This window comes from Pantherophis guttatus, chromosome 1, assembly GCF_059756535.1.
Source record: "Pantherophis guttatus breed Tessera chromosome 1, ASM5975653v1, whole genome shotgun sequence".
In the NCBI taxonomy this organism is placed as follows: domain Eukaryota; kingdom Metazoa; phylum Chordata; class Lepidosauria; order Squamata; family Colubridae; genus Pantherophis; species Pantherophis guttatus.
Window position 1 is genome coordinate 202,405,816 of NC_142063.1, and position 27,661 is coordinate 202,433,476.

General features: G+C 38.6%; 1 protein-coding gene across 2 annotated transcripts; it reads right to left on the bottom strand.

Annotated features, from left to right (window-relative positions):
• Positions 1-27,152, bottom strand: ETF1 (eukaryotic translation termination factor 1). 2 transcript variants are annotated; one of them, XM_087882335.1, is made up of 10 exons: positions 26,979-27,152; positions 17,022-17,197; positions 16,803-16,942; positions 15,570-15,708; positions 12,389-12,579; positions 11,506-11,635; positions 7,518-7,673; positions 5,911-5,975; positions 4,097-4,244; positions 1-1,914 (listed from the first exon to the last, which is right to left on the bottom strand). In XM_087882335.1, the coding sequence occupies exons 2-10, from the start codon at positions 17,182-17,184 to the stop codon at positions 1,832-1,834; spliced, it is 1,215 nt and encodes a 404-aa protein (XP_087738461.1). In that variant the 5' UTR covers positions 17,185-17,197; positions 26,979-27,152; the 3' UTR covers positions 1-1,831. The 2 variants fall into 2 exon arrangements, with proteins under 2 accessions (XP_087738461.1, XP_034288188.1); XM_034432297.3 differs by lacking the exon at positions 26,979-27,152 and adding an exon at positions 26,577-26,681.
• Between the last annotated feature and the right edge of the window lie 509 nt (positions 27,153-27,661).

Sequence of the window (27,661 nt, forward strand, 5' to 3'; positions counted from 1 at the left end):
TATTCTTAAATATGGTTTAATACTCTTCTCCATTTCTGTACATCACAACACCAAGATATCACTGCTTGGGAGCTCTCTGAAGAGGCTACGTAGTATGCAAAAGGCTAGGATTCTCATCCTTTTAATGTGTTTGTGTTAAGTGTAATACATATCAGTATATATTGATATATACATCAATATATAATGCAATATATACCACCAGAGATCACACATTGATTAAAGAGATACAAAATTTTGGCATCATTTCCAAACTTAAATAGTAAAAATAAAACTACCAAAAAAAAAAAAAAAGGAGCTGCATACCCTAAATGTGAAACAAGCAGTATATTCAAAACTGTAAATTTACACCCAATTTTTCTGCTCTTGTCATGTCATAGCAGACCCATTTACAATGGCAAAATCAAAGTATGCTGTTTTGAAGAGCTTAAGGATGCTTGTGATCACAATTTCGGCAAATCAGTCTGAATATTCATAATCATAAAGAGCTTCCCTAAGAGATTCCACCCAATGTGAAAACTTCCTGTGGGCAAACACATGCATTACTTGCTTGCCAAGTTATAAAAAGATACAAATTCTATTGCTCACATTGACAGAAAGTCATTTTGGACCTTTTTAAGTATATACTGTGATGAGAAGGCTTTGTTAAGACAACTCTCCCTTCAATTCAAGTGAGGCAGGATTTGGAACGATATACAATGTTCGCAGGTTGGGAGTCTTTGACCAACACAAGAAAAATAAGGAAAATGAACAGAGCCAGGCATTAAAAAAAAAATCAGTACCTTTCGAAAACCAGCCAGTCCTAAAGGAATGCAGGAAAGTGAGCTAACTGTCTTGCACGAACTATGCCATAGTGTTGAATGTGAATCTTTGGTGCCTAACTTCTTAAAAACAAAAAAGTTTATTTCTACAGAAGCTCCATAGCCACCAGTTCCAAGGCTTATGTCGGTCACATTTTGCTAGATAATTGCATTTTAAAGCAGTTTGTGAATGTTGGCTGTTGATTCACCAAGGCAGCTTATGCAGTCCCAAAGCAAAACATAAAAAAAAAAAAAACCTAGTAAAGTACAGAACCAAGCGTAAGCAGTATTAGCTTGCTTGTGGAAACTGTTTATTGACTGACAAAAGGGAAAAGTGAAGGCCACACAACTCATAATCCCGGTTAAGCCTGCTGAGACCCTGGCACTTCAATTTTCTTTAATGAAACACACTTCCTGATTTATACAAACAGTGTTTTTGCAGTCTAAGAATGAAATAGGTGGACCTCCGAATTTTAAAGTCACACCTTTCAAAGCTGGCACAGCAGAGTGTTTAATTCCTTTTACTTCCACCACTGTAGACTGGGAACAATAGGAACAAGGTCTCCCTAAGATGGTTCTTCTAAGCCAAGAACGCCATGTAAATGGGTCGTATCACTGCAAAAAGCAGCAATAAATTTCCTCCTATCAAAGTAAGAAACAAACCAGTATAATTACTTTGTTTCAAATGAAGGTTGAGAGCAGTTAATGTAGCTGAAGGTTAAAAAAATCATTTTCATAAAATACAAGAGCAACCAATTTCACCATTAAGTAAAAGTAAAAACTGGGATTTTTTTTTTAATTAGTCCAAATGGCATTATAGAAATCTAGTAGAGTGCTGCTGTACTGACACTATGACAAATCAGTAGGGTTTGCTTTCTTTCTCTTTCTTTTTTTGAAACCCGATGTTCTGGATAAAGTTCTGGAAATACTCCAATTCTAAGGCAGGGATCTGTTTTGTTTTCCATCATGAGTTTTCTCTCCTTGGGTTGGATGCTGGAGGGGTGAGGCACATTTGCCAGACCCAGGCCGACTACCTAGTAGTCATCAAGGTCAAAAAATTCATCATCTCCTCCTTGGTATTCCATTCCCTGGAAGTCCACTCGGTACCGCAAGATACCTTTGGAAATAAATGTTAAAGGGAAGATATTACAAATACTTCCTATTTAAGAAGAACATTCAGCACAAAACCTGCTTTCTGATACCAAAGTACTGAACTAGACTATATTTCCTTCCCTCTAGTGTTGAACATTTTTATTCATATTAGAACACACTGTTTTAAAACTTACGGTATATAGAAAATCTCAATTTAAATTGTTGGCGTCAAACAAGTTTGCCACTAAGAATTCATGTTAGAGCAGTGCTGCTAATTTGACCTCTAAAAATGTGTTGATTTGCTGCACATAACATTTCATTTCAGCTTTAACCAAATTTCTCATCCACTTCTGTGTCAATTATATTTTCAAAAATTCAACAACAGTATATGTGCAAAGTTTACTACATCTGGAAAAACTGAAATAAGCAATTCACTATGATGGGATGGAACTGACAGAATGTCTAATTTAACACAGGAAAGCAAGAAATCACAGGGCAAACTACTTTTGGATTAAAGCGTAAGTCTAAAGTGATTGATATCTGGGTTGCAGTCTGAATAGCATATATTTGTCCAAAAAAGCGGAATAGATAACAATTGTCATAAAAGTAGCAAATGATTGGAACCATTCTTAAATTCTTACTGCGATCTTGCTGTAAACAAATAGTGTACCAACTAGTGTGCTGTGAAATTATCTCCTATGTTAAATACTATTCCTGGAGATAGCCACACATTTTCAGATCTCTCTTTATAGAAGATAAGGAAACGTGCATTTTTCTTCAATCCACCATTTCTAGCCATCATCCCAAATTCAGAGAATATCTGGCATCTACAGTGCATGATGGAAGAAGGAAGATAGCATTGTCATAATCAGTAAGAGCAGGCAATCTTCATCCTGGTTAAAGCTGCAGTGTTATGCTAAATCAAAAAGTCTAATTCATATATAAAGGTAAGCTTACAGACCACAATGTTGCTTTCATATCAGAATATACATGCATTCAGCACACTGATGTCTCACATAATGCCAACCATCTTTCTCACCATTTTTTTTAGTACAGGTAGTCCTCAACTTACAACTGTTCTTTTAGTGACTGTTCAAAGTTACAACAGCACTGAAAAAAGTGACTTGTGACCCTTTTTCATACTTATGACCGTTGCAGCAACCCCATGGTTACGTGATCAAAATTCAGATGCTATGTCCCAGGGTCATGTTACCACCTTTGGCGACCTTCTGTCAAGCAAAGTCAATGGGGAAACAAGATTCACTTAACAACTATTACCAACCTAAATGCAGTGATTAACAACCGTCACAAGAAAGGTCATAAATGGGGCAAAACTCACTTAACTGTCTCACTTGGCAACAGAAATTTTGGGTTCAATTGTGATAATAAGTCAAGGATTAACTATACTGTTAATGTATTTCGCTCAATCTCTTTACCAGATTGATCAGTGAAACTTAGTATCAACCGAAGATGCTTTCTATAATGAGAAAGGCAGCATATACATCTTATCTATTCCAGCACTCAGCGATAATTATTCTTACCGCAGTGCAAATCTCATTTAAGTTGAATAAATGTACTTCCAAGCAAAGATTGTCAAGGAAGCCTTCCAGCTATCAGATGTACAGGAAGCCTAAATTATCTGACAAAATTATTGGGATAATTATGGAACTATTATAAACATATATTCTCCATGTGGTAATTTGCTTTAAATTCTTACTGCATTGTTTACACTAGGCATATTTATATTACCATCTTTAATCACTACATAAATCAAGGACTCAATCTTGAAAAAGCTGTGGGTCATATACACCAGTTTTTCTTCCCCTTGTGGACAAGCATATTTGTGAGCAGTAATCCTCCAAGAGATTAAAGCATGTCAATGCAACTTGCAAACAATCAAAAGTCTACATAAAGCATCCCTTGAAAATAAATTCAAGTCAAATAAGGAAATATTGATAGAACTGTAAATTCTATCAATGTAAAACACAATTTATGTCAAAAATAGAAGACTAGTGGTCTGGGAGAGTACTGCAAATAGTATTTGGCACAAATGCCAAAATAAACAACCATTTGTTGAAATAATATTTCACAGGATTTTGGCATTCTCTATTGAAATTGTGCAAGATTTTTACAATCTTGCCAATTGGGACACAACAATGTAGGTCACATAGTAATCATGCACTCTATTGTTTTCATTTTCCATTTACCTCCAATCCCTCCAAATCCTTTCACAAACTGGGATCCTTCCTGCGACTTGTCTGTCACAATTTCCAACGTGGCCCCAAATTTCTTGTAGTTGTTTGCAAACCATTCAAGCAGAGGCATGCTTTCTATGAGTTCATGCTCCTGTCCTGTCTAAAAGAGATGACAAGTGTACCTATTAGCAATGTTTTTTCAAATCAGTAGGCAATGTACAATCAGTATTTATGTCATTAGATGCAGAACATCGTGTTGCCAAAGAGCCTTGGTAGTACAGGGGTTTAAGGCACCCTGTTATTAATCTTATTAAGACCAGCTGCCTGCAATTACTGCAGGGTTCGAATCTCGCCAAGGCTCAAGGTTGACTCAGCCTTCCATCCTTTCTAAGGTAGGTGAAATGAGGACCCAGTTTGTGGGGGCAATAAGCTGACTTTGTATAAATATACAAAGGATGAAGGCTATTGCTGAGCACATTGTAAGCCGCCCTGAGTCTTCGGAGAAGGGCGGCATATAAATCAAATTAAAAAAAATAAAAAATAAAATAAAGAAGCATGCAATAAAAAATAACCAGAATGCCTTTCATTCACTTTCCATAGTATATAAACCTAACATCATCACACCAAAATGAATTGTCAGAAAGTGTATGTCACTTATCTCATGACAGTGTTGGTGAGCCTTTTTGGCACCGAGTGCCGAAACGGGAGCACGCACATGCACACGGGGGAGCACCAGAAACCAGAAGAGCAGCTCCCCGGCACACATGCGCATGCCAAGAAGCTGGTCACCTGGTCTTCCTGTTTCTGGCATGCATGCACGCGTGAAGACCAGCTGGTCAGCGCACATGTGCGCACCGGAAGCTCAGCTTCCTGGCATGCGCATTGGGGAGCTGCTCTTCTGGTTTCCAGCGCGTGCAAAGACCAGCTGACCGGCGCGCATGGAACCCAGAAGAGCAACTGATGACGGCTGGCGTGCCCTGAGAGATGGCTCTGCGTGCCATTCTGGCATAGGTTCGCCATCACAGTTATATGAAAATCTCCATATTAGGGCCTCATTCTAGATACTACTTATCCCCTTTAAAATCCTAGTTTGAAACAAAAGGATTTAAAAACGATCACCTCTACAGAATTATCTGCTTGCTAATTTCACTGTGCCCTATTATTGTCAAAGAGAAGGACCAAAAGAACAAAAAAGGCTATTTTGCTGATTATTGGGAACCCAAAGCAATTCCCTTTCTCTCAAAGTCTCCATTATCTTGGTAAATGTTTTAAATAATTCTAGATGTATGACTGTTTTTTGCCAACCCCTTGTTTGTAGACAACACAACAGACTTCATAGGCTCTATTATAAGAACTTTCTCATTTTTCTCCTGGGATTCTGCAAAACCCTTAAATCCAGCAGCATCTACTAAAAGTGATGTCAAAAAATAGGGTTTCATAAAAGATAATAGCAGAGACTCAATAATTCTTAAGGGCATAGAACAGAAATAAAACTGTTACAGCCATCGATTTGGTTTTCTTTCTGATGGCAACCGTTTTCTAAAACAATTTATTCCAAGGGCATTGCTTCATGTCCTTGCTCTTGCCTACTAAGGCAAGGAGGAGGAGCATAGACCACTGCTTCATATCACTGGAGGGACCACATGACAGCATGACTATTAGAAACAGTGTGTTTGGGCAGGAGTGCTTCCAGTCCTTTCCTGAAGACTGGATTGAAAAAAGGCAGGTAATTATTTGTGATTTATCTGAGATGTCTCCACTGAAATGATGACCATCAAAATGCCTCAGGTGGGGGGAAAAAATAAATCCCGGCTTTTGATAAATACCTCTTTATCTGTGAAGTGGGATTTATCTTTTTCTTGTTCTGGTGTCAAATAAAGAATCTTCTCTTCTGCAGGAGGGGGAAAAAGCATAATATGCATTAAAAGCACAATTTCCTAAAGTGAAATCAGATTATCCAATTAGCATTACACAAAATATTACCAATACAGATTAAAGAATCTATTCATTTTGGGGAGCAGTTGTGGTCCTTTACCACATCTCACACTGTTCTGTGACATAAAAAAGATACTAAAATATTGTTTGTTAAGAAAGAAGATGCAGGAGAAAATTACTAACTCTATGAATACCAGCCATCCTCTTGAAGAAAGAAAGCATTCAGCTTTGCTTTCACCAGTTTAAGAGAAACCGACATATTTGTAAACAATGCCCAATACAGAAGACACTGATGTCCTTTTATTTTTCTAGAAGGAAAAGCAGAACGTCACTACTGACTAAATTGGATCGCAAATTCCAAGAGTTTTTTCCCTAGCATATTCAAGTAGAAACTGCAACCCAATAGATGAGTATGAAATATTCTAAAATTGTTATGAAAATGCGGAGGGATGTCACATACGATGACTAGTACATGGCTTAAGCATGAGGAAAAGCACTGAAATAAAAAAGCAGACAAACTGAAACTACTGGATGACCGTGAAGGAGTCCCACAATAGAAAACATAAAAGAACACAGTAATTTCTTCCAGAACTTTCATCTTGCTACCACATATAATGTTTGTTACTGGAAAATAGTCTTTTTCTTTCTAAATCTAATATGGATGAGGGCAAATATTGTCCTGTTTTTCTGTCCTATGCACTTAGATACATTTGCACGATGGTAACGCAATAGCTGAAAAGAATGAAGCCACAACTATTAGGATAACTATAGTTATCTCAACCAGACAGGTTCTGATCATAATCACTGTAAAATCAGAGCCACCTGCATGGATCATATCCAATGAGTATGCATACAAGTAGTCCTTGACTTACAACCACCTATTTAGTGACCGTTGAAGGTTACAACAACACTGAAAAAAGTGACTTATGATTGTTCTTCACAATTGTGACTGTTTTAGATCCCCATGATCACATGATCAAAATTTGAATGCTTGGCAACTGTGATCCCTTTTGTGACCTTCTGACAAGCAAAGTCAATGGGGAAGCCAGATTCACTTAACAAAAGTTATAACAACTGCACTGCAGTGATTCTTTTTACTGTTGCAAGAAGTCATAAAATGGGGCAAAACTCACTTAGCAACTGTTTCGCTTAGCAACAGAAATTTGGGGCTGAATTATGGTTGTAAATTGAGGACTACCCATACAAGTAAATTCAGATACAAGCATTTCTTAAGAATGTTTAAGCACGTTTACCACCACTTTACCTACAGGATTTTAGGTATATGAATCTATTATCTTTAATATTATTTTATGTACATTTACGAGCTTTTTGAGACACTGGTATTTAGGTATGTAATTCTAAAACTAATGTCACAAGAATTATTTCTGTCAGAATCTATGGATTTCCATTAATGGAAGCAGCAAGAATGCAAACATTTACAGTGACCTATACAAATAATTCCTGAAATCCTAAGAGCAAAGCGATAGGTATCACATACCTTCCGTGCCTTGGCAATGAAGTACATATCTCATTATATCCAGGTTCTCATAAACTATCAGGATTTCTACTGCTCCCATTTCTAAGGCTTTTAGAGTATCTTCAACCCCAAAACAATATTTTCCTGTGTCCTGACTGATTTCATCAAAGTATCGGCCTACATTTATTACAAACCAGAGAGAGAGAGGTTATAAAATATGATTATTTTAACTCCATGCACAAAAACAAATTAATTAATAAAATTAAGAAGAGTTCATTACTGTGACAGATACTGACAAATATGTTTAGGAGATAATGGCAAATATGTTTAGGAAGACAACAATTCATCAGATCAAAAAAATGAGGCTAATGACCACAGGACCAAATACTTTTTACAATTTCTTCTTTTGGGTAGGTGGGGATGATTATGGGCAGCTACAGGGTATTCTTTTATATTTCGGTCCAGATTCAGACAGCACTGGTCACAGTTATAGATTATTTGGATTGAAGCAATTCACTCTTCCGGTGGTCTTTGATAGCAATAACCATAGAAACCTTCTGGACCATCTAAAAGGATTGGGAACTAGAGACTGTGTCCTACACAGTTGTAGGGAAGAGAAGTAAGATGTTAGGTCCATAAGAACTGCTGCACTTGCCCCTTGCTTTTTAATGTGTACATGAGGTCACTGGGTAAGGTCATCCATCTATTTGGAGCAGGCGTGGCATGCATACACACACACACACGTTGAAAAAAATAAAAATAAACACCTTCAAAATAAAAGCAATGCAGTTGTATTTTGTACATGGCATACATTTATTTATATTTGATTTCTAATTCTGGACTGAGCTCACATGGGCCAGACAGGGACAGCTAAAGGGCTGGACATTTTTCCGCACTTATTGCATCTGCTGATTCTCGCCCAGCCGCCCTATTTAGGGTGACTCGCTCCCTCCTTAAGGTAGGGGGAACGGAGAAGCCCTTGCAAGGTAGAGCTGAGGAATTTGTGCAGTTTCTGTTGGATAAAGTCGCTCAGATTCGGATGGACCTGGATTCTGATTAGGCAATACCAACTTAGACAATGGGGGCGGGTCTTAATCCTATTGCATGGGAGGAGTTTGAGCCAGTGACTCCTGAGGAAGTGGACAAGGCTGTAGGGGTGATGAGTTCCTCCACTTGTTTGTTGGACCCGTGCCCCTCCTGACTGGTTTTGGCCAGCAGGGAGATGACACGTGGCTGGCTCCAGGCTTTTGTTAACGCGTCCTTGAGGGAAGGGTCCTTCCCGCAACCATTAAAGGAAGCGGTTGTAAGGCCCCTCCTCAAGAAGCCTTCCCTGGACCCAGCAGAATTAAAGAACTTTCGTCCAGTCTCCAACCTACCCTTTCTGGGAAAGGTTGTAGAGAAAGTGGTGGCACTTCAGCTCCTGCGGTCATTGGATGAATCGGATTATCTGGACCCTTTTCAGTCTGGCTTCAGGCCTGGCCACAGCACAGAAACTGCCTTGGTCACGCTGATGGATGATTTCTGGCGAGCCCGAGATAGGGGTCATTCCTCTATCTTGGTGCTACTTGACCTCTCAGTAGTTTTCGATACCATTGACCATGGTATCCTTCTGGGGCGACTAAGGGAATCGGGAGTGGGAGGCACCGTGTTGCGGTGGTTCTCCTCCTATCTCTCTGGTCGATCACAGTCGGTGTTGGTAGGAGGACAGAGGTCGACCCCAAGGCCCCTCGTCTGTGGGGTGCCTCAGGGCTCGGTCCTCTCTCCCCTCCTATTTAACATCTACATGAAACCGCTGGGTGAAATCATCCCACGACACAGGGTGGGATATCAGCAATATGCTGATGATACCCAGCTGTATATCTCCACCCCTCGTCACTTCAGTGAGGCGGTGGATGTGATGTGCCGGTGCCTGGAGGCTGTGAGGATCTGGATGGGAGTCAACAGGCTCAGACTTAACCCAGACAAGACCGAATGGCTCTGGGTATTGCCCCCTAAAGACTATGTCGATTGTCCATCCTTAGTTCTGGGGGGGGGGAAGTGCCCCCCTCAGAACGCGCTCACAATCTGGGTGTCCTCCTAGACTCACAGCTGAGATTGGAACAACATCTGACGGCTGTAGCTAGGGGAACCTTTGCACAGGTTCGTCTGGTGCACCAATTGCAACCCTACTTGGATCAGGAGGCTCTCCTCAGTCACTCATGCCCTTGTCACCCACAGTTGGATTATTGCAACACGCTCTACATGGGGCTACCCTTGAAGAGTGTTCGGAGACTATAGTTGGTCCAGAATGCAGCTGTGCAAGCTATTGTGGGTGCACCTAGATACACCCACATTACACCAATTCTCCGCGAGCTGCACTGGCTCCCTATCGGTCTCTGGGCACAATTCAAGGTGTTGGTTATTACCTTTAAAGCCCTACATGGCTCAGGGCCAGGCTATCTTCCAGACTGCCTTCTACCACATAGCTCCCAATGACTGGTAAGATCTCACAGAGTCGGTCTCCTCCGGGTCCCGTCAGCTAAACAATGTCGGCTGGTGGGCCCGCGGGGGAGGGCCTTCTCTGTGGCTGCCCTGGTTCTCTGGAACTAATTACTCCCTGAGGTCCGGACTGCCCCCACCCTACTGGCCTTCCAGAAAGCGTTGAAGACCTGGCTCTTCCGGCAGGCCTGGGGCCGTTGATCTCGCTACGGTGATCTTGCGAGACCCGGCCACAAATTGGAGCGTATGAGTTTTAATGTTTTCTTTTTAAACTTTTGTGTGAGATATTGTTCGCATTGTTTTGTTTTTTGTTATTAGCCGCCCAGAGTCCCTCGGGAGTTGGGCGGCATAAAAATGCGACAAATAAACAAATATGGCCCAGGAGCCGTAAAATACCCAGGTCTGGTTTGGAGTAGCTGCCGATACCCAACAGTAGCTTACCACTAGGGTCAAACAAGATGTGGTAAGAGCTACTGATTGATGGATAGATTGAAATAGTGGCCAGGAGAGACCCCAACTCTGATTGCTATGCCAGTTATGACCTTTTCTGCAGAAGGAAGAACTACTAATACTAACTTATCACTACTGGTCTTTACCACTGCCTTATGCTCTATATAGAACTGCAGATAAAGCCCACTCAGAAAGCAAAATTACTCCAAACTGCAATGATCTGGTTTGTATTGGCATTCATCCCCAATAGAATATTACATCTTTGTTCCAGGCACTATTTTAACTTCCTATCTGCTTCTGAGTACAATTCAAAACTGTCATCCATAACGTTCTATATGACTTGGCAATAAGGCTATTCAATGGGATTTCATCCACCTCAATTTGAGAAAAAAGTGCCACTTTTCAGTATTAGCATATATTCTTGAATAGCCTTCCCTCAAAAATCAGACGTGGTCTGCTGTTTTTAACTTTTGAAAATTGAGTTATTCCACAGGGATTATGATAAGTAGGAAGCCCCTTTGCTTTGATGCTTTGAATTTTACTTTAATTGTACTACAGTTGTTTTATTACATTTGTGTGTACTGTTTGAACAAAAGGTTCCGATACATGATTTGAAAAACCCAGATGGGGAAACAAACTTTTACTTTGTGACCAACCTGGAGGTTTCTCTTTGCAAAGAGTTCTGACTCAGTGGCAAGTTACAGAGTCACCACTCATACAGTCATCAACACGGAAGCAATAGCATTTTCTTCTGGTAAGCTCAAGGAGTATGAACCAACACAAAAAACCAATATGCATATGCAACAGACCTTAAACTTTGATCAAATATGACATTGTGTTAAAAATATTTTTAATTCAGAATTTTTATATCTGTAACTAACACCAAAAAATGTTGGGTGGAAAGCTGTTACCACTATACCTTAAGGACAAGATAATTCCTATAGAAACTAACTGATAATAATAGAGATATTGGATCTTTATTTTCTTTTTCTTGCATAACTTAAGTGACAATTTTGATATATTTGACAATACATTTATGTTGCATGCAACAATGAATAAATGGATGTGTATTTCTTCATACCTATTAGCTTTTTTTCTTGAATGAATTTCACATTAGACAGGACCTCAGTGGACAATTCAATTGCTTGATTGAATCCATTTTCACCACCATATGAGATGTCAACTAACTTTAATACTTTGGATTGCAACCTCTGCAAAAACAGAGGTCTAATATTAGAAAAGTCAGATAAATGAACAAAAATCTAAAAGTATTACCCAACAAGGTGAAATAAATAACCAGCATTAACTTTAAAAAAGTAATTCCAACCTCAAACCATTTCATAATTGTATCATGCAATGCTTAAATGTAAAGCTTTATTGTGCAAAATATGTGCAACATTTCATGAACAACTAAATTCTACTTAAGACATTGCATTTATCATCTTTTAGTGATTTTATTATAAGTTCCTTTTGTCATGAGCCACTCAAAGTTACTATTATTAAAAATGATAAACCCGTGAGGCACTATAACCTTGATGTGATTGTGGCGCTTATGTGCTCTGAAGATGATGAGAGCTATACCAGATATTAATAACAACATATTGGCAGTTTACATCCTGCAAATGATAACTTTAACATCATCAAACATTTGCCTATCCCTGGTTCTTGGGAAGGACTTGATAAGTAGATGAAAATGCCAAATGCAGTCTAAACGTCTAGCTGACTATGCAGAAAAAAATAACAATTCCAATGGGCAAGATTTAAAAATCTTTTCCTTTAGTATTCTCAATGTTATTGGTTCCTATTTTACAAATATAGCTCCAAGATCCACATATCTCAGTTGCTATTAACAGCTTACTTTTGGAAATAACAACTGAAATAGTAATCCATACAACTATCAATAAGATAATACATTTGTAACTGCTAGTAAAATTAGCAACCATCATTAAATTACTTCTACTTACCTGATCGAACATATCTGATTGACTTAATTCAGTTTTGAAATCAGCTGACCCTGCTAACACAAGACCAGCCACGTTCACCTTGTCACCAGAAATAAACAGCTGCACAGCAGTTTCTGCTACTTTCCTTACATAGTTGTGACGTTTTTCCATTCTCAAACGAGCAAAACGCAAGGCAGATTGGCCTCCTCTCCCTTTGAAAGGCAAGAGATATAAATATATAACATTAGCTCTTGTATCTTTCAACATTCAAATCGAACAGCCTTGATTGGTCTAGTTAGGGTTTATGACTAGCATGACAAACTTGGGTCTATCTCAAATGTCACCTGCCCATGCATGGCATGTAGAAAGTCAGGCAATATGTTAGCAAAAGTTCAGTGCCAACCTTTGTGCCAGTGATGGAAAACCACCCCAAAACAAATTTTCTCTATCACTGTGTCCTATCAATGTCACTCAGCAGAACTTTCTTATGTGATTCAGGAACTTTTAGGATCTGGCCAAGCTAGAAATCATTCAGAACCCTGTAGCTCTTTGCTAGACTTTGTACTAAATCAAACTGGCAATAATTTAAGAATCTATATGTTCAACAGTTCAATCTATAGAAATTAAAAGATGTCGGGTCAAGATTTGGGGGTGGGGGAGTGCTTCACTTTTTAAGGTCTGGTGATGCAGATAAGATGCCTGGTAGTGTGAAACAACTGTATATAGTAATTACTAGCTTCTTTTTCATCGCAGATTATTTTATTTAATGTTCAGCTGGATTAAGGAGATTTATAAATTCCTCCACATGAATAGAAGTTACTCCAGCTTCATAAAAGGAGGTTGCAATGAGGCATGTCCTGGAAAAATGGATTCAGAAAATTTAAATAATTATAGGCCAGTGAATAAAATTTCTTCCTGGACAAGATGTGTACACAATGACTGATCACATCCAAATATCCTATGAAACATATTATCTAGATCCACTTCAATGTGTTTAAGCTTGTTTTGGTGGCAAAACAGTTATAACTGAAAACCCATTTATTTCAACTAGCTGGGCTGGCTTGAGTCAAATTTTAAACTGATTTTAAATTGGAATTGTTTTAATTACGGCCAAAAGATTTAATTATTTTAATCAGTTTTTAGATTTTATATGTTTTGTATGTATGTCTTGTTTTTATTTTGGCTGTTCACCGCCCTGAGTCCTATATTGGAGAAGGGCGGTATAGAAATTTAAACAAATAAATAAATAAATAAATAACTGTCCTGTTGGATTTATATTGCTGGGACAGTACAACTCTGTTGCTCCCCTGAAACTCTTGATGAATTTTAATATCACGAATCTTGCTGATCAACATCTATGTCAAAATACCAAGACCATTAGGAATGTACTGAATAAGGATCAATGTACTGAAGTACCATCAAAACAAATCAGAAGTGCTGTTAGTGGCTAATTTATTTCCCAAGTGAGGGGAAATCAACCTATTCTTCATGTGGTTATATCCTCTAAAGCAGGGGTCCTCAAACTTTTTAAACAGGGGGCCAATTCACGGTCCCTCAGACTGTTGGGGGGCTGGATCAACTGGGTAGGCGTGGCTAGTTGGTCATGGCCAATTTAACAGTCCATTGAACAATGCACACAAATTAAACTTTAATTTGTTTTGCTCCTGGGGGTGTTTTATTTGCTTTTGTTTGCATGTTGCTCTTTTGGTTGCTTTTTCTTTTTACTAGATCGTTTTTTTCAGCTGTTTAGGAGTCTAGTGGTCCACTTCAGGAAACTCAGTTTTGCAGCAATTCTCAGCCCCAAGGAGCTTGAGAAACCTGTCTCTCTCTCTCTTTCTTTCCCTCTCTCTCTCTCTCCCTCTCTCTCTTTCCTTCTCTCCCTCCCTCCCTTTCTGTCTCTCTCTCTCTCTCTTCCTCTCTTTCTCTTTATCTCTATCTACTTCTGGAGGCAGGGAAGATGAAAAACGGGCCATTTTTGCCTGTTTTTTGGCCTCCTTTCCCCCCTCCCCCCAACCTTCAGAAGCATTCTGCAGGCCAAAACAGCTTGTTTTTTGGCCAAAAATGGGCCGATTTTGCCTGTTTTTTGACCTTTCACATCCCCCCCCCCAAGAAGCATTCTGCAGGCTAAAATTGTTGAGCTTATCTTTTGGTTCCAGCCCACAGGGCTTCCAAAGGCACGTCCTGCGCCATGAAGGGTGGGCGGGGCAACCTTGTGGTGCTCTGCGGGCCGGATTAATTACTTCAGCGGGCCGCAGTTTGAGGACCCATGCTCTAAAGGATCAAGTTCCTAGCTAGGTAGGGGAGTTTCTGGATCCATCTTTTACATTAAAGGCTCAAGTAGCACAAAGCATTTTTCATGAGGTCAGGCTAGTGTACCAGTTCACCTCTTCTTAGAGATAGTTTTCTACATTATACCATGCACTAGCAACTTCACATTTAGATTACTGTAATGAAAAGTAGGGTGGCCCTTGGACAGTTCAATTAGTGCAAAATAGTGTAGCAGTTTGCAATCCCTATTCAAAGTAGTCATTTAAGGTCAACTTAGAAATGGCAAGCAGTAACCCAGCAGTGGGGGTTTTCAATGTTGGAATGCCCTCAGTGAAGTATCCTTTGGGTTTGTCCTTATGGTTAAAATACCTGTGTTTTGTTTTATATTGTGTATTTATATTGTGTATACTGTTTTTATAAAATATCTTAATGTTTTAAATTTAGTTAATACATTGTTTAAAATGCAATTTTAACTGTAATCCACTTAGATTAATTTTAACTAGGAGTACAGAAATATTTTCAATGAGATAGCAAGTAAGCAAATTTGGAACATCTATTTCCATACATGTAGTTTCTGTTCTGTACTAAGTTCATATTTAAAAACAAAACAAAAACCTCTCATATCCAATGTTTAAACATCTGTTTTAATGAATGATTCAGATGCAATTGGAGTATTGTCTGGAGCCATTTCATGAAACTAAGCATACTCAGTGATTACTTTGTCAGCTGCACAGAATATCAATTGATGTTAATTTGATCTCTTGTCTTAACTTCAGCCTCCAGATTACTGTACCGGAATTATCCAAACATATTGAGAAAAACAAACTATTCAGGATACAGCCTTTCAGATATCACTGAATTGCTTTCAAGTCTTACTCCCCCAAAATTATTCTTTCTAAAAACACATCAATCTTTCTTATTTTTAATACAATACCGTGCTTCTTTGGAAGATCCACTGTGAATTTGTGCAGAACCTCTCTGGTGTTTCCTTGAAGCGTTCCAAAAAGTGCACCACTACCATCTATTACAATGAAACCGAATTTGCTATCATCTGACAATAGTGCTGTAAGAGCCTAAAAGTCAACATGACAGAAATTGAGTTTGAACAAGCTGATGTACAACAAATCAGATGAGAGATATTCTCCTGAAGGAATGTTTTTATCATTTTTATAAACTTACTTTTGGAGTATACTTTTATACTCATAATTACTCCAAGCTCTTTAAACTAACAAATCAGATTCATTTGAGTTTAAACTACCATCATTGTACGCTTTCGCACTTAAATAAAAAACACAAGCAATGTTCAAATACAATTTATACATCATTTTGTGAACAAGAAAGATATTCCAAGATGAATGAAGCTCAAATGATTTGAGCTGTCTGATACTACAGCTTTAATAATATCAGTAAAGTGCCAATCTTAGAATGGCAAAATAGGCACATAAAGCAACACACTCAAATGAACTTGTGCACTGTATAATTTTTGGCTCACATTGTTTACCAAGATAAAAGCTGTTAGTGATTTCTACCAGGATCAGTAATAAAGTGTGTGCAAGCGTCACATAAGCACCTGATATACAAACTGAAGGTAACACGCTGCAAGGCTAAGATTAGCTGTGGTGGTGAAGTGGTTAGAATGCAATATTGCAGGCTAATTCTGCTGACTGCCAGCATTTCGATCCTGACCTGCTCAAGGTTGACTCAGCCTTCCATCCTTCCGAGGTCAGTAAAATGAGGACCGAGATTGTTGGGGGCAATAGGCTGACTTTGTGAACCGCTTAGAGAAGGCTGTGAAGCACTGTGAAGTGGTATATAAATCTAAGTGCTATTGCTATTAGCAAATCCACAATCTGACTTCTCAATTTCACTAAGACAGTCCATTTAAATCACTTGGGTGATATGTGATTATGTAATGCTTTGCAAAACAAAATGCAGTGGAATTCAGTTCTCGGATTATATTCACATGTTCTAAAATTTTCTTTTGTCTCCCATTTCCTTGAAAAATGCAATTGTCAACAGATTTTTAACTGGAAGTTGTGGAAATGATGTTCAGGAAAATGGTCATGTTCTCATACATGACTAGACTTCCCAATGCTCAGTAGCTTTTCTTGCTATTAAATAAACAGTAGATTGTATAGTTCACTTTAGAAAAAAATAGTTAACTTACCTCTGTATGAAATTTATTATCACACAAATACAATGATGTATTTATTGGTTTGAAAGGTTCAAAATCAATATTCACTTTCTTCTCTTTTCCTTCTTCTGTCACAATTGTTCCACAGTAAACAACCAGACCATTCGGAGGTACTGTAAAAAAAGATATAATGTTAAGTACTGTTGAAGCTTGAATCATTTTATCTATAATGGAATTAGCAGGATATTTTACCTTTGTTATATAGTTTTAGCCGTTGCTGTACAGAAGTAATGGCGCCAAGGACTGAAAGACGATTCACTCGAGACTTAATATTTGATGCTGTGCCAAACTCATCAGCTAACATTTTTGCCACTCGGGAAATCTGGTCTTTGGGGGGAATGATCAAGGATATCATGCTGGTGCCATTGCTAAAATGAACAAAAGAACAAGGATAAAGATTCAAACAAGCAACCCAAATATTTAAGGGATAAGATTTCCATACTAAATGTGGACGAGATGGGCAGTCATATAAATTACTGCAAAGGTACAATGGTTTGTGCCCATAACAACATTTGACATGATACTGCAATGGAGGCTTTTCATTTTGGCATACTTAATACAGTTAAAAAATAATGGTTTCACATCCTTTAAAATTTGTTCTTAAGTACTGTGGAAACATCTCTCTCCCTATTCTTTTTTTAATATATTCTATTTAATAAATGTCCAGTTTTCCCATCTACCTGAATCACACACTTAAAGGCAATTAACAAATTACTCATCTTCATACTGGAATTTTTCAATCATAAGGGATCTGTCTGTATGTGTGAACACACACACACACACACACACACACACACACACACAGAGTGTTTGGATCATCAGCTGGTCATTTAATCCTCCACCAAGAGTATGCAAATATTTTTTTAAAAAAATACTTTAGATTCCCTGTACCAATGTTTAGCATTTAGCTGTCAGGGGATCAAACATGAGTGGTATCTCTTTATTTAATCTACTTCTCTCTACAGAAAACAGTAAAGGTAAAATTAGTGTTGCAAAAATATGCTTTGATGGAAATTCACTAGCAGTTCTCTCTCTATCTTCTCAAAATTGTCACAGAAACCTCTTACAACCAGTGAAAAATTTTGTCATATTGACCTTGCCAATGTCATCTCACAGCACTCAGCTACCTATAGGTAGTAGTAGTGTCCCTAAGCAATAAATTCCACCTTCTGGAATGTTTTCAAAGCAAAATGGAGCAGCAGTTCCTATCTGCCAAAACCTTTAATAAAGAGCCTTTGGTTTGATGCTCAAATCTACTGAGATGTTTGAGACATGTCAACTTTACAACACAAATAGATCTTAGATACAGGTAACCGATTAAATTGTAGAAAATTTAAAGAAAATTATATGGATATAAGGAAGTGATTTAAAAGAGAGCTATCTGTACATCCATTTCAATAACTGCATGTCAATATGTACAGAGCAAATTGCAAAACTGCAATACACTACTGCTGCAGACCATAGAAAAAGTTATATGGGTAACTAAAATAGGTTTGAATAGAATTAAACCTAACAGGGCTTGTTTAAAATGCCTTCAGATCAAGTTCAACTACTAGTGACAATAATGATCTAAACATGGTTTTCTTGGCTACAGTTCTGAAATTGTTAATTCCCAATACAGGTCATTGCTTTAGAATTACCTGCGAGTCTCCTCAGTACTACCAGGCTAATTCTACTTAACTTCAATGTCCAGACAAGGATGGCCAGGTTCTACTGCCAAAGGTATTCCAAAACGTTAGCTGTTCTTATACAATTCAATGGAGGAACTAATTTATTCAATATTACCACTAAGGTGCAACTTGCTTTTCAAGACCGTTTCACACCTACTTGACACATTAGTCCATTTCTGCTGGCCGTGAGGCGGGTCCGAATTGTGCTGCCTGCCAGTGCCCGCTGCGCGAAGACAAGCCTTGTGGCCCCCCGCTCCAACCCACCATCTCTCAGCTTGCCCGCAGCCTGTCCAGATCACGTGCCTCCCCCGCCTCTGCCTGCTACTTGGAGAGGTAATCCACTCACCTGCGCTTCGCAGGCTGCAACCAATCCCAATCGGTCCTGCACCCTCACTGCCTCCGATGCTGGCCACGCCCACCCCTTCACTAGGGCTTATTTTGGGGGATGGCCTTGTTTTCAGGAAAACACAGTAGAACACTAATAATAATTAAGCTGCTCAGTTTCTTAAATTATATAATAAAACTGTATTTAGATTAAAAGAACAAAGATGTGTGAATCATACAAGATCAAATGTGACTGTGCAACATGCACAAAAGTCAATCAAATTAACAATAATCAAATCAGTGTTTCATACACCTCCTTTGCAAAACATACTCCTGCCATCTGCTGGTTAAATTAGTAAGACTTATAGTTAGGAGAAACTGCAATGATGAAAATCAAGATCTCTATCCTAATCAACATTCAGATTAATTTTCAGGATTCAGTAGTTTCATCTCACAAGAAAACTGATTTCCAAATCTTTCAATTATTCAGAAGATTTTGACTCAATGGGTTTCAGTAATAAAACTCTGCACTGAGAAACAGAGTTGAGTGTGTTTTATCTGCCCATAGTGAAGATGAAATAGCTAAAAAAAAAGAAAGTGAAATAACAGCTTCTATGGAAAAGTACCTGTACATTTTAAGGCAAAATTTTAGGGAGCTGTGGATTATTATGAACACTCTGTGTTGGACCTACAGAATTTTCCAGTCCCTTAATCAACACAGCAATTAGAAATGAAAATTAAGACAAGACTATCTGGAATATTTTATTAATTATCAATCAGTAGCTAAGTCACATCTTTGAATTGCAAAATATAAATTATGCGTAAGTACTACTTTTCTAAAGAAGCAATTACAAGCAATTAAAACATTTAATAATATGGTAAATTTGAACCCATTTGAATCCATACTTTCACAGAAGCATACTAATTATTGTAATAAAATATATTTATTCAGTTCGTACAGGAGGATCAGTCAACTAGGTCAATACAGCTGTTCTCTCACTTCATGCAAGCTACACTATTAAGTATCAACAATTAGTAGGGAAAGAGAAACCCTCTAGAGTACAAGACTGTTTTCATTTTCTAGAGTACAAGACTGTTTTCATTTACTAGTTACTAGTCCACTATAGCATCTCTCTAATTATAGAAACCGGCTGTTGGATTTTTGCAGTTCACTTTGAGATTTCAGTTAGGGTTTGTTAACTGGTGAATTTAGCCTCATGTAATCTTTGCAGCCACTCTGTTCTCTGAAATTTAATTTGGGTGTAGTTAGGATGTTTTCCAAAAACAACTATTTTATGAAGGGTCCTTGGTACTCTCTGAGCTTGTTTTCTTACAGATGTTTCATTACCCAAACTAGGTAGCATCATCACTACATCTTCCAAATGTGGCTCTTCATGGGCTGAGTTGATGGGTATCATACCTGATCATGGCGCTGGGCTTGTATTGCCATTTCAGGCAGCTATGGAGCCACATCTGTTCTTGTAGGATAATATCTCAGGGTGGGAGGTCAGCGTGTTCAGTCTACTTGGAATAAGCACACAGGCTAAACTCCAGGACTAGCATGATGCCACCTAGGAAAAGTTATCCTAGAGGAAAGGTAAAACTAGGCAAAAGCAATTTGATCCTAGCTAGGACTGGTTGGGTGATACTAAGAGTTGTTGCAAGCCATTCCAGTGGGTACAGTGATGGCCACAGGCCTAAGAGCAAGTTTTGACAGCAAGTCACACCTGTACATACAGAGCTATATAACCATGAGAGATCAGACCTGTTCTGCCTCAGCAGAATCTGATAGTTTTGTGCTAAAGCATATTGCCCTAATTGCCTAAATTACTAATTATTATATCTGCTAAATCCTGCTCCTTCAAGTGTACATGACGTGGATATGCCAATCTAAATTGGCAAAATAAACGAACACATTTTTGTACAGCACCAAAATATTCTATTATAATTATACTACACCACCTGAAATAACATTCCCTTGTGAAGCATTTTGCTAACTTCTAAAGCAAGCACTTTTACCATTGGGTCTTGCATCAGAAATAGCAGTAATTTATTTCTAAAGCTTCTTCCTCAAACTGAGGGAAATTCATTTGTATTGTTTAATGAAACAGATGAGGGTGGACTTGATCATACATTTTTATTTACTTATTTATTAAATTTATATGCTGCCCATCTCACTATCAAGCAGCCCTGGGTAAATGAAAACAGCAGGCATTATTTTGTATTTAGGTTCTTTGATAGACTATGAGATACCTAGGATACATGGATTAACTAACCCAGAAATACAAATAAGGAACAAAGGCCTAGGGGTGAGTCAGTTAAGTAAGTAGCTTTATTTAACTTATAAATGAGGCTGAGACTTAGTATTAACATCTGACAGCCTGTCATATATTCCTTTGCAAAAATACAAGTAGAAAAGACCTTTCCAATAATTTAAAACAGGTTTCTTTTTTTTACTGACCCCAGAAAATGGTGAGACCACCAACAGGTTATTTAGGATAAAGGCTGACATAACAGGACCAGAACAATTCAAATTAGAGAATTAAAGACATCTAAGATACAAAGGATTTTACTGATAACTGTATGTTATTCACACCAGCATATCTTTAAAAAAGACTAATAGCAAGATAATTGGAGAAAACAAGCAAAAGAAGTACTCATATTCTTGCATCCAAAATGTTTTAATTGTTGCATTAACAGGGAAATGCAACAAGGAAATGCAACAAGGAAATGCAAATAAGCATTTTATTAGTAGAGAAGCTATTCCTGCAACAATAATTTGCTCTTTTGCAGTTCTCTTCGAGGATTCCATAGTTGTAAGTTTTCTTTTTAAAAGGTACTATGTTTCCTCATTTTATAAATGTAGGAGAGGTTAACTACTAATAGGAGGGAAAAAATAATTTCTAAAATTGCTAGTATCAGAAATTCAAGACTTAATCATTTAATTTTCCATCTAGCTTTTCTCAATTTTAACACCAAAATGATTTAGGATTCAAAGCAGTTCAAAGCCATACCATATTATTATTATATTATTCCATAACAAAATAACTTGTTATCTAAACTTGTTTTCCTGGTTTTGCAGCCTCAAGGTAGGATTGAAAGTTTCCATACTGACTGGAAAAATATGCTGTTCATAAAACATAGTAAAAAGATACTGGTAATTTCACAAGTGTAATTTCCTTTTAATTATTCCATATAGATAATTTGTGTCATTCTCTTTCATATACCTATTCATTTATAAATAACACTGAGGAAGAAGAGGAAGGTACTAAATACAAATATTATAAAGCAGTTGTAAAGTTTTCCAATTTAAAATTTTCCACAAAATTCTTATCACTGTAGGCTCATACAGCCATAATGTATGTGTGTGTGAACACATAGAAGCCCCCATCCTGAAGATTTCTCACAAGTGCTACTTGCTTGTAGACCAGTTTTATTCTTTCCACCTTATTTCTAATTTCTTCCTAACATTTCTTCCTATCCCTAGGTTTGGAGATCCTCAAATCTTGATATTCAGGATACAGATACAGAAAATACTGTTGACAGGGGAGTTCTTCCTTATATAAGCTAAAGCATTACTGAAAACTGCTTTGAGCTATTTGGAGTCAATGATTTTATAAAGCAGATTAGCAGGAATCTCTACTCAGTTATAATACTCTCTCATTTAATAAAAAAACCCCTCCACTTAGACATGCTGCCTGTTATGAGATCATTGTGCAACAATCTATATTCCAAAATAACTCTCTAGGTCCTAGAAAATTCCTCCTAAGACATAATATTCAACTTTGTGTATTTTTAGTTAAGATGTTGCAAGTTTGTTATGCTGTTGCCTGAAACACTCGTAAATCTAAAAACAGTGCACCTAAAACCAAATTTTATATGAAAAATTCACAATTTAAAAAGCACAACTTTCCTGATATCTCCACACATGGCTTTTTTTTAAAAAAGTTGCAAAACTCAAACTTTATTAGTATCTGCCTTGAGTTTTCCCAAGCCTATAGCTTAAAGGAGTCATGCAAACATAGAACATAGACTGAAGAATTAACATTCAGTTGCTATCTTTAAAGCTTGCCCAAGGTCTAAGCCCCATTTTCTGTACACTTTGTGAACACTTCATAAAGCAGTGGGTCTCAACCTTCCTAATGCCGCGACTCTTTAATACAGTTCCTCATGTTGTGGTGACCCCCAACCATAAAATTATTTCTAAGACCATTGAAAATATGTGTTTTCCGATGGTCTTAGGCAACCCGTGAAAGGGTCGTTCGACCCCCAAAGGGGTCCCGACCCACAGGTTGAGAACCACTGTCATAAAGGCAGGCTTTGCAGTAGAGCAGTAGCAAACCCCAAACACAAAATATTCATCAGCTGGAATACATTATTTCCCATCCTTTTCAGAGAAAGCTAAATTTCTATGTTACTGAAACATCAACTGTTTAATATTTGTATTAATGAAGTATTTTTTTAAAAAAGAATTTATCAATATGCTTTTCATGAAAAATGTCACTATCAAGATCTTTAGGAAAAGTTAAAAAATACTATGATTTTAAGATGGAATTTAGACAAGATCAATAAAACACTTTATAAGATGTTGTTTCCTCACATATGCCACAAATTCAAATCCTTCAGTGCATTTAGCCCACAAAATTTCATAACTCCGATTAATATTCTGAATGTAGTGTATTGAAAATTAGTTTACTTGTCTCCTGGCCAATCTTATTTAAATGTAAAATTATTTAGCTCCAGAAATGTCAATAGGTCCCTCAACAACTGAAATACTGTATAATTATTAGCAATGATAAACAGGCTTTTGAATTGTATTGTGCTTGCTGTCTGTTTTATTGATTAAAAAGTATACCCCAAAACTGCCAATGCTTAAGTTTTAAAAGTGGCAAATTAAATAGAAAGATGGGATTCAAATGATTCAAAATATTTGCACAATACTCAATTTTGGAAGGTGCAATATAAAACATGCAAAGCATTCTTTCACTGCTCCTGAACAGAATAGAATGCCAACTTTATATATTAAGAATCCAAATGTTGTTGTTCACTTCTTCCATATGTTGGATAGTAAACATATATGGCTGTAGAAAGTTAACTGGAGATAGTTTTCCTACCTGGAAATTTCTTATTTACGTGCTCATGAGGGACAAAAGGATTAAAAATTAATTGCTTTTTCCATTCCCAGCATTACTGGTAAATTGCTAACACAACAAATTATAACTAAATGTCAATTAGTCATAAACCCTATTAGATTTGATTTGGGAAGGCTCAGAGGGAAGTAAGGGAAATTTGCTCTCTCAATAATCAATATAGTATTCTGATTGAACAGCTTTTTTCAACTGGTTGTTGAACAAGCCATAGAGGCCTAGTTCTTATGCCAACATGAAGTCATAGTCAGTAGGTTAATGCATCCAAAAGAAAATCATGCATATTGTAACTTATTAGTTAGAAACTGAACCCCTGCAAGAAGACTCTTTGTGAGTATTTACAGTACTTAATTCAGAAGCCTAAAGATAAAGATAAACCAAAAAACATCAACAATGCTGATAATTTCTAGTGAACATACAGAGATAATTTTGGTTACTTTCAGTTAAGTCTGTCCTTAAATTGAACAACTTAGCCAGGCAAGTCACATTTTTCATAAACAAAGGAGGCAAAAATTCTTCATGCATCTTTTCCCAAAGCCTATCATATACAAATCTATAAGGTACATAAACAAATATTAGTGACAAGCAAAACTTGCCATCTGAGCAACAGAACATTCCAGAATGTTCCATACAGACTATGCTGTTCTGGAAGTAAATCCTATATATATGTAGGAAGTGAGTTGAAGTGTCCTGAAAAGATTATTCTGGATAAAAAAGAACTGTTTGGGGGCTGGAGTACTCCAAAAAGCTTTGGAGGGTTTATTTTTGGAGCAATTTCCCCCACTCCACTCCAAAAAGAAGAACACAATCTGGAATGTTCCAGTCTCAAATCAGATTAGTCAGAACTTCAGTTTCATTCCATTACTTAAAACACAGCTAAGCTTTCATAAATATCTTGGAAAAGATAGTAATTCAGCAACATTAACATGTCCCTTTGGCACTTGAATTTATATATATATATGTATATGTGTGTGTATATATATATATATATATATATATATATATATATATATATATATATATATATATATATATTTGATGGGGTCCATAAATCTTTTCTAGTAGGCCATTATTTCAAATTATTCACTGAATTAATACGTTCTCAAAGTCCTTTTCACATAGTTAGCATTCAAATGAGGAAAGTCACTGTCCTTTATAACAGGCCTTCTACACAACTGCAAGGAATGGTTGTGTATTAGTTCAACAACCAAATGTAAAAACAGTCACACACTCAATTCTTTGAGCATGCAGGGCAGAAAAGCAACAAAAACTATCTTTCTCAGCTAGCACAAAGCCAGAAATATTCCCTTACTTGCTTCAATAGATGGAAAATTACAGAAAAAATCTTAGGAAAAGAGGAGCTAATGAAGGTTACTAAGACAAGTGGTCAGTTGAACATGCCAACTCTAAAACATCATGTACCTGTTGTGCCTACAACAGTTTAAGGTAAACAACCTCTGTACTTTGAAAACAAGAAAGGAACAGGATTAACTTTTATAACTAAAAATGGTACTATATCTATATGAACACATGTAATTATTTTTAAGCCACCTTTTAATTGATGACTGACTGTCCAGCAAGTTCTAGTATGCAACTGAAAGTAAAATATCCCAGAGACTAAGGACAAACAAGACATAAAAAACTTGATTGGGCTGCTCCATAAATTTTGAGTATAACAACAAAATTTGTGGGCACAGTAAAATGGAAGTTCAGAGGAATACAAGGTGAGATGAGGAGGAAAAAACTATCAAGTATTAAACAATGTTTTACGTGGAGTAGACATGATTCTATACACTGGCTTTTATAAAATCTATTTTCTGGATTCAGAATGAATATCCCAAATGTCTTTCAACATTTAAAACAGAACTGCTGTTTTAAACCTACTAGTAGTCCTCCATCAAAGGAAGAAAAGAAAAAAAACACAATGAAGCTGAGCAGATGTGTGTGTGTGAAAAAGTGAAATGGAGGCCGATACTTACAGACTTAGCTGGCCTTAACTAGTTTTATTGTGACTTGAAAGTGTCCAAACTGCACCCACAGGTGTGTGTCACAACCTCAGGCAGCAAAGGGGCCACGTCCGGAAATGGAGAGCGTGGCTCCGTCCGAAGAGAAGAAAACTCCCCTCACAAACCCGAGGACGAGTCTCAAAAGGCAGGAACAACCGCCTCTCTTTTCTCTCTCCCCCCCCCGACACGCTTCTTCTTCTTCTTCACGGCTGCCCCTCACCGGCTCCTCTTAACTACACGCCTCACCAAGAACCTTCCCCAGAAACTTAAGGCCTAACTCACCCCCAAAGTAAGCCTCGAGTTTCAATTTAGCGTTATCTCCTCCGGGCCGGAACCCTGGAGACCCGGGAAACGTCTCCCGATATTTCACACTTCTTCTTTTTTTTCTGAGGAGGGATTTTTTTTGGGAGGGGGGGAAAGCATCCCACGCATTAACGACCCTCTCCCCCCCTCCCCCGTTTTCGGCCCAACCCGCAAGGTTGCTGCTTCTCCTTCTCCCCCAACCCCCCCTTCCCCCCCCCGCGCCCGCCCCACCAACGGCCCACACGTGAGCGCCAAATCCCTTCGGCCGCCTCCCAAGGTCTCGGTCTTCTCCCTTACCCGCGCGCCGCCTCGAGGCTCTTGATGAGCTTCTTGATCTTCCAGATCTCCACGTTCCTGTCGGCAGCGCTGGGATCGTCCGCCATCTTCTCCCTCCTCCTCCTCCTCTTCCTCCTCCTCCTCCACCGCCCCTCCTGCGGGTGGAATCGAGCCGCCGAGCCGCCACGAGGAAAAAGGATTGAGAAATTTGGGGGTGGGGGGTGGAAAGGGAGGGAGGGGGGAGGAAAGGAGGAAGCAAGGAGCCGTTAAATCCTAAAGCCGATGCCAGCCGGGCTCCTTCGGTTCCACCAGCCGAGGAGAGCGGCGGCGGCGGCGGCGGCGGCGACCACCACCACGGCCCGCCGCCCGCCTGCCTCGCTCCCACTGGCGGGGCGACTCTCCCGCCCGGACGCGCGCGCTCACCTCAGGCCTCGCCGCCGCCGCCCCCCCCTTCTTTCCTTCCTACTCCGGACTGCAACGAAGGGTTCCTCGCGACGGCGCTTGTGACGTCGTTCGCCGGCTTCTTCCTTCCTTTCCTTTCCCCTCCGCCTCTCCTGCTCTTCCCCCTCCCTCTCGCTTCTCCTCCGCGCTGCATGTGTTGCAATCGCCTCACATGGGGTTTCTGACATAATTTCCGGTCCCGCACCAATCTTTTTTTTTTTTATTATTAAAGGAAACGAGGGCCTGCGAGGAGGTGGATTTTCAGCTTTCCGCCACTTCTCTGTCTCTCATTGGCTACGTGCCTTCCGAAGTTTCTCTTCATTGGGTGGATTATGCCCGTGACGGCAAGGCGCTCCCCCCTCACCTCATATTAGGCTGTATGCCGGGAAGCGTAGTTTTGTTGGAAGGGTCAGGCAGGGCGGTTAAGGAGTTATCGCGTGATCTACCTCCGCGACGTTATTCGCGCCCGAGTGCGTGTTCTTTAAAGGGAACGCGCACACCTTTTTTGGGAATGTGCGAAGCTTTGAGTCAAAACTTTCCACAGCGCGGGGGGGAGGGGGGGGTTGTCATTGACAAAGAGTACCTTTGCAGCTATAGACATTCTGAATTAGCTTTTAACATAAGAACGACGGCAAACATAAGAACTTAGGTGTTGGCACGTTCCA